The following is an 8,129-nucleotide window of genomic DNA, read 5'->3' as shown; positions in this document are numbered from 1 at the left end:
TATGGATTGTGATAAGAGTTTATGAGCCCCTAATAAAATGATTTAAAAAAAAAAAGAATTGCAGTCTCAGAAAAGAAAAACTATGAAAAAGTTTTACTCTGAAACGCATGGGGTCATCAGGGGTTGATATGGATGCAAAGGCAACTGACGGGTGATGGTGGTGGCTTTGGGAGGTATCTAAAATAAAATAAAGGAACTCGGTGAATTGGATCCCTTTAAAAAAAAAAAAAGAGTGAAAGGGTAGAGTCTAACCTGTCAATTGGGTCACCCATAATGATCCCTCCTTGTGGGCATGACTTTCTCATGAGGATTTTGGGAACTTCCTCTCTTTCTCTGGGGAGCTAGGACACATGATCTCTCTGCTTCTCCTTCCTGTTGACAAGCCACATGGCGCCACGCTGATGGCCAGAGCCCTGGAGATGCTTCCACCGCCACTAGATCCACAAAACTTTCCATCCACTGGCCAGTGATCTTCCTGCATTCGGCATCATTGCATGTGCTGCGTGAGTCTGAAGAGGAATTTATGGACTAGTATCCAACATATGGGCTAATATTGGACTTAAGGACTTGATCTGGCCTGAGCTGGGATGGTTTCTTAATATTCAATTACAATATACAATTGCTCTTTAATATAAAGCTCTGTTTTACACACGAGTGTCTCTAGATTTGTTTCTCTAGTCTACTCAGACTAACACATCATCCTTGCCTTTAAAGAGCATCGTGGGTACACTGCTTCCAAGATATATTTGTTTGATCTTTGGTCAGTCCATGTTACTTTCAATATCATTTGCCAGCACCATAATTCAAATGCATGGAGCCTTCTTTAGTCTTCTTTTACCAATCCAATTTCCACATGCATATGAGGCAATTGAAAATGCCATGGCTTAGGTCAGGCATACCTTAGTCCTCAAAGAGCATCTTTCCTTTTCAACACTTTAAAGAGATCTTGTGCAGCAGTTTTACCCAATGCAATGCACCTTTGATCTCTTGACTGCTGCTTCCACGAACATTGATTGTGGATCCAAGCAAGATGAAACCCTTGAAAATTTCAGTCTGGTCTCCCTTTATCAGGATATTGCCTTCTGGTTTAATTATGAAGATTTTGGTCTTCTTCACACTAAGTTGTAATCATACTGAAGTCTGTACTGCTTGCTCCTCATCAGCAAGTGCTTCAAGTCCTCTTTACTTTCAGGCAACAAGGTTGTATCACCTGTATATTACAGGTTGTCAATAAGCCTTCCTCCAGTCCTAATGCCACATTCTTTTACATATATTCCAGCTTCTTTGATCTGTATTTGCACTGCATTGATCTGTATCTGCATTCAATTGCATGCAGATTGAATAAGTAAGGTGAAAGGATGCAATCCTGATGCACACTTCTCCTATTTTTAAACCATGCAGTATTCCCTTGTTCTGGTCACACAACTGCCTTTTCACCGACATACAGGTTCCACATGAGCACAATGTCGTATCGTAAGACTCCATTCTTCTTCAAGGCTATCAGAAACTGTTATGGTCCACATGGTCAAATGCCTGAGCACAGACAATAAGATATAAGTATTTCTGTTATTTGCTGTTGGCAATGATAACCCTAGTGCCTTGTCCTCTTCTGAATCCAGCCTGGATCTGTGATAGCTCTGTCAATGGACCACTGCAACTGTTGTTAGAAGACCCTTGGCAAAAGCTTACTTGCATGTGATATCAATGATACTGTTCTAGAACTTGTGCATTCTCTTGGGTCACCTGTCTGTATCTCTTCCAGCCAGTTGGTCAAGTAGTTGCCTTCCAAATTTCCTACCATAGAGGAGTGAGTGTTTCCAGTGCTTCATCAGCTTCTTGAAACATTTCAATCGATATTCCATCAAATCCTCGAGCCTTCTTTTGAGCTAATGCTTTCAGTGCTGCTTGAATGTCTTCCTTTAGTATCACTGGTTCTTACTCACATGCTACCTCTTGAAAGGGTTGAACATTGACTAGTCCTTTCTGGTACTGTGACCCTGTGCATCCTTTACACCTTCTTTTGTTGCTTCCTGGACCATTCAATATTGTGCCCGTAAAATCTTTCAGTATTGCAACTCAAGGCTTGAATTTTTCCTTCAGTTATTTTAGCTTAAGATCTGCTGCATTTGTTCTAGCTTTTGGGTTTCTTAACTCTAGGTCTTTGATTATTTCATTATAATATTTGATTTCTTGATTTCCCCTTTGAAACTTCCTAATTAGCTCTTTGACTTCATCCTTTCTTTCATGTGCCTTAGCTACTCTATGATTAAGAGCAAGTTACAGAATCTCTTCTGACAGATCCTCCTGGTCTTTTCTTTTGTGGTAGTTACATAATCTGGTGTCAACATGAGACTATTATGAGTGAGGGGGTGGAATTTAGCCTGTCAATCAGATGCGCAGCTTGATGACCTCATTGGGAGACTCGAAGGAGATACACAGCTCACTGGAAGCCAGATGCACTCACTCCCTGCAAGACATTCCTGTTGACAAGCCGACTGGAGACACACTGATGGAACCAGAGCCCTGGAGCTGTAGGAGTCACATGGAGACCCACACCAGCACTGAGATGCTTCTACCGCCACTGGATCCACAAGATGTTCCACCCACTAGCCTGTGATCTTCCTGCATTCAGCATTATTGCATGGCTGCCTGAGTCTAAAGAGGAATTTATGGACTCATATTGGACATATGGGCTAATATTGGACTTATGGACTTGATCTGGACTGGGCTGGGATGTTTTCTTAATATACAACTACTCTTTTATATAAAACTCTTCCTTATACACACGTGAATGCCTATGACTCTGTTTCTCTAGTCCACCCAGACCAACACATCTTTCTTTCCTGTCTCCTAAATTTCCTTTTGCTTTGTTCGTGTTTGACGTTCTCGAATCCCTCCTCTGATCATCAGGTTGCTCTCTGCAGAGCCACTTCTGCAGACCCTGGCCTGTATCCACTGGCAAATGTGTTTGCCTCCAGCAGATTGTAAATTTCTGAGACACCTATGCAGGTTTTTACTAAGCCATTGGAGTGTGGTAAGTAGGGGGCTCTTTTTCAATCCATCCTTTGCTCCTTGTTTTCTCTCCCTCACTCCTGCGTCATAGGTGCTTTCCAAATCTGTTATTCTGCTTCTGCTGATGGAAATCCTTAGGTGGTACAGACAGTTAACAAGATTTACTGTGAATTGAAAACCCTGGTGAAATGTGTCCACCCAGTGGAACTTGGGAAGGACAGCCTGGAGATAGATGTGCTTCTAAAAAAAAATACCCAGTCATTGAAAACTCAATATACACTTGAAAGCGATCAGGAGTGCTACTTATCCAGCCTAGACAAGCCACCCCCAACCCTCCCCAATACAAGAGCATTCCTTTTCACTCTTCAACTTCATTTTTCATTAAGGTTGAGTATATATATATATATTTTTTTTTCTTTCTTTTCTTCCCATTTTAAGTAAACTACCTTCTGTGGAGTTAGATAGTGTTAGTTATAAATAGATAAAATTTAAGATCTTATTGAGAGACTTGGAATAATATTTTCATGTATTCTTTCTGGAGCCATGAAGGGACTACGTCCAAACCCACTGCCATTGAAGGGACTCTGCTTCCGAGCAACCTCATCCAGGGTTTCTGAGGCTATACATCTTTATGGGAGCCTCGTGTTTCTTCCAAGGAACATGTGCTATATGATAATGTAAAACTAGGGCCAATAATATTATAAACACTGCCTTAAGGGTATCTGAAAGCAATATGTCCTATTTATTAAGTGCTTAATCTGTGCCATATACTTTGTCATAAGTATGTATTAACAAACATTTCTCCCTCAAGTTGTTCTTCCAACAACCTCATGAGAAGCATGTTAACTTTCTTGCTTTGAAGATATAGAAGCCAGGGCTCCAGGAGCATTTAGTAGCTGGTCTCTGGGAGGGGTGGGACTCCTAGTCCCTCTCTTGTAAAGACATGTCAGTGACCCCAAGGCCCCTCCAGTCTGCATTGCTGCTGTCTGAGTCAGATAGGTGCCTTCCATTCTTACCTTTCTGCATGACCAATTTAAAAAGATCGGGCTCATTCAGAATTCAAGGGAAACATGATGATTCAGTCTTCAAACTCCAAATGTCGCTAATTTCAGATGACAACCCACTGCCTAGACTGGGAACCCATATCACCGCACACTAGCTAAGTGGCTCGTTCCTACACAGGCCTTATTGACAGTCTCGCCAATTCTATTTCGGAAACACACATTGGTTGTTAGACATAAAATACAATCTTGAAATGATAACAACTGAGCTTTTAAAAGAAACGCAACAGAAAGCTAATAGGCTCATTTATTTTAGGAAACGGGTCCATGGATATGTTTATTCGTAGACTGTAACGACACTCCTCACGGAATCCTAGAATAGACGATACGAACAAATGCTCACAGATAAATTAGTCAATGAAAATATCATCTGTTGTGCTAAATGTGTACTATGATGCATGGTTCAATTTTAAATAAAGAGAGAAAAAACCCACGCCAAACCCATAGCTCCTCTTCCTCCCTCTTCAAAGAACAAGCAAATTGGGTGGGCTGTGCCCCAGGGCTCACACACCTCCTCTCTATGGGTGCTCCCTGTCTCGATGGTCCCACCAAGTCACACTGCTTTCAGCATCACCTCTTTGCCACTTCCACGTTGATCTAGCCAGACTGGACCTCTCTTCTGAACTTCAGACATATAACCTGCGGCCTACATACCAGCCTAAACTGATGTCTAATAGGCACTGCCAACATGTATCCAAACCTAAGGCGATGCTGTTGTCTTGAAACCCATCCTGCTCACCGTCTTCCCCAACTCCCCTTTTTTCCGAATTAAACAGGTCAAAAACCCTTGGAGTCTTTCTCACGCCATGTTCATTCATCACTGAACACGATGAGTCTTACCAAGTGGTCCTAGCATCTCACCATCTCAAACCATGGATACCACCGTGCTCATCTTACACGAGGAAATGATCATCGCCACTGACCTAGTTGCCTCATGCTGCTGTGACTTAGATACCCCAAGTGGGTGGCCCAAAAGAACTGAACCAGAAATGACCTCAGACCCTTGTTCGAGATGTTGCAAGTGCTCTCCTGGCCACCAACCTGGGGTCGAGGCACGTCTTCCTTTTCTAAGGTTTTAATTTTAAAACACCTTCTCTTGAAGACATCAGCGGGGTAGTTCTTCGATGCTGTTGACTTGGTCCTGACTTACAGCGACCCTCTGTACAACAGCCTGGACCCCTGCCCAGTCCTGGGCCAGCCTCATCGTGGTCCTTTTGATTCAGCCCATTGCTGCAGCCCCTTGGCAACCCATGTGCTCAAGCGTCTTCCTCCCTCTGGGGTTTTTGCTGCCCCTCCGCTTCACCAAGCCTGATGCTCTTCTCCAGCGACTGGTCTCTCTTAACAACGTGACCAAAGTCCACGAGACAAAGCACTGCCACCCTTGCCTTTAAGGAACATTCTGGTTGTGCATCTCTCAAGACAGACGTGTTTATTCTTTGGACAGCCTCCATCAGCACTCTAATTCCAGTCATCGATTCTCCCTCAGTCTTTCTTCAAGGCCCAACTTTCACATGCACATGAAATTATTAAACATACAATGAGTTGGTTCAGGCACAACTTAGGCCTCAAAGCAACACCCTTGCTTTTCAACACTTTAAAGAGGCCTTCTGCTCTGCATTATCGAAATAAAAATATGAAGCAGGGGACAGGTAGAGATTACATAAGGGAAAACTATTTAAAAATCAAGAAATAACACACAATTCTACTGGCAAACACTGATAAGGTGCTATGTTGTCATATATGTACCACATAAGCCCGGCACTTGCTATGGATTGAACTGTGCCCCCACCGAAACATGTGCTGTAAACCCTAACCTTTATGCTTGGCGTACTAATGCTACTTGGGAATGGATTGTATTTTTCATGTTAATGAGTCAAGGTTAGGATGGGTATATTTTGAGTTATTCTCTTTTTAAGGTAAAAAAGATTAAACAGACGAGCACAGAATGAGATGGAATAGAAGAGATGCCAAGACATAGAGAGACAGCCAAGAAACCGGGAAGTAGAAACTGATGAGAGAAGAAACTCCCTGCAGAGCAAGAGGCTTGTCCATCTTTGGGATTTCTGCCATCCAAGTCTTCCCCATGGAATCAATTCCCAATCCTAGTCACCTTAGGGAACAGGGTAGGATTCCCCTGGTGGCTTTCCCAGACTGTAACTCTGTAGGAAGAAGAAATCCTTGAAGTTGATGGCAGTGAGAAATTTTAGGGTAGAATTGCCCTGGTGGCTTTCCCAGACTGTAAAGAGTTACAGTAGGAAGAAGAAGAAGAAGTTAGAAGTTACTGTAGGAAGAAGAAATCCTTCAAAGTCGATGGCAGCGAGATTTTCTCAAACCGAAAACCCAGAGAGAGACTCATCCCGTGGAGTCAATTCCGATTGAGAGTGATGCGAAACCATAGCATAGAACTGTTCTTTGTGGGTTTCCAGAATGGAAATCTCTGGGGAGTAGAAAGCCTCATCTTGGATGGCTACGAATTCCTGTAGGCCAACGTCTAACTCACTATTACCACCAGAGCTCTATAAGCAGCATTCAAAACTAACTAACTAACTAACCAACCAACCAACCAACCAACCAACCGCCTGCGAGTCGATTTCGACTTATGACGACCCTACAGGACCTGGTAGAATTGCCCCTCTGTGGGTTTCCGACACTGTAACTCTTTACTGGAGTACAAAACCTCATCTTTCTCCCGGGGAGCCACTGGCTGGTGTTTTCGAACCGCTGACCTTGTGGTTAGTAGCCCAACGCGTTCGCCACTAAAACAGCCCTCTTCCAACCACATCGCAAGGAGGATTGATTCATTTACGTAATGCTCACAACCACCCTTTCCTTTGGTCTTGTTTTTCCACAAGGAACGCGGTGTCTTAGGGATCCTCATCGCTATTTTCCCAGCGAGGGAGACGAAGCTCCGAGAAGGTAAAGTAAGTGGCCCGCCTGGTAAAGCGACGCCGATTCAAAGCCCGCAGCCTGCGTGGCAGGTGCACCCGGGAAATTAACGTCGCGTCTCGGGCTCCGGGCTCCGGGCTCCGGGGGCGAGGCCAGCCCCGGGGGCGGGGCGGTGGGCGGCACCCGGCGGGGAGGAGGCGGGGCCGGGAAGCGCTGGGCGGAGCCTCCGGCGGCGCTCGCTCGCTCTCTGGCTCGCCGCGGGCGGGCGCGTCACCTGGGGTTATAGTGGAGAAGTTCAATGGTGGCCTGGAGACTGTCGATGATCTTGCGGCACTCTTCGGTCTCGGGCGCAAAGTCCTGCTTGTTCACCTCGGCCGTGGAGCTCCCCATCGGGCCGTGAGCCTCCTGCTGCGCAGCGGCTCGCTGCTAGGAGTAAGCGTCCCGAACCCAGCGTCCGTTACCATGGCGATTCCAGCGAAGCGCGGGAATCCATAGAAGGAGGTTGCAGCCGGCGGGGAGCTGGACCCCGGCGCGCGCTCGGCTGCAGCGGCTTGGCCAGAAGGAGGAGTTCGGCACAACCTTGAGCTTCCCCTGGATGCACCTTCCCTTGGGCAGACCCTCCCCCTAGACTGCAGCGCCCCTCCAGGAAGTTGTACCTATCAGTAACCCGGCAGCGTTTGCAAACCGCCCTTGTGTTCTCCTCGCCTAAGGCTCAGCTCTGGTGGCCTTAGTGGGCTGGTCAGCAGTTTGAAACCACCAGCCCTCCCTAAGAGAAAGAGGAGACTTTTTCAATTCCCATGAGAAGTTAGTCTGGGGCACCCATAGCCGTCGTTCTATGCCCTTTAAAGTCATGATGAGACGGAACTGAACTGACTCGGTCGCAGGGAGGCTTTCTTTTGGGGATTCCTTTGAGAAGACTCTTGAGCTCGGCTTTCCTTGGGGACCCACGCACTTGGGGGCCATTATGAATTTAATTGTGCCGCCCCCCCCATGTGTTGTTAATCCTAACCCTTTATACCTGTGAATGCAGTGCCGTTTGAGACAAGGGCTTTGTAGTAAGGTGTGTTTCAAACCCATCACCTTTGAGACAGAAGAGTCGATTTGGCACCGGGAAGAGCCCTAAGGAAGGGAAGCTACTTGCCTCACGATGATCGCCCAGGAACTAAAGGG

General features: G+C 45.7%; 1 protein-coding gene across 1 annotated transcript in view; it reads right to left on the bottom strand.

The window, feature by feature from the left end:
* Window positions 1-7,349, bottom strand: part of CUNH10orf67 (chromosome unknown C10orf67 homolog) — an 82,434-nt gene extending 75,085 nt beyond the window's left edge. Inside the window, exon 1 of the mRNA XM_045300225.1 lies at window positions 7,234-7,349. Within this exon, the coding sequence (XP_045156160.1) occupies window positions 7,234-7,349 (116 nt within the window). The remainder of the gene's footprint in view (window positions 1-7,233) is intronic.
* Window positions 7,350-8,129: the final 780 nt, after the last annotated feature.

This window comes from Echinops telfairi, unplaced genomic scaffold, assembly GCF_000313985.2.
Source record: "Echinops telfairi isolate 266 unplaced genomic scaffold, ASM31398v2 ScPeMD7_7461;HRSCAF=8499, whole genome shotgun sequence".
In the NCBI taxonomy this organism is placed as follows: Eukaryota; Metazoa; Chordata; class Mammalia; order Afrosoricida; family Tenrecidae; genus Echinops; species Echinops telfairi.
The sequence above is the reverse complement of the archived record's forward strand: the minus strand, read 5'-3'. Positions and strand labels throughout refer to the sequence as shown.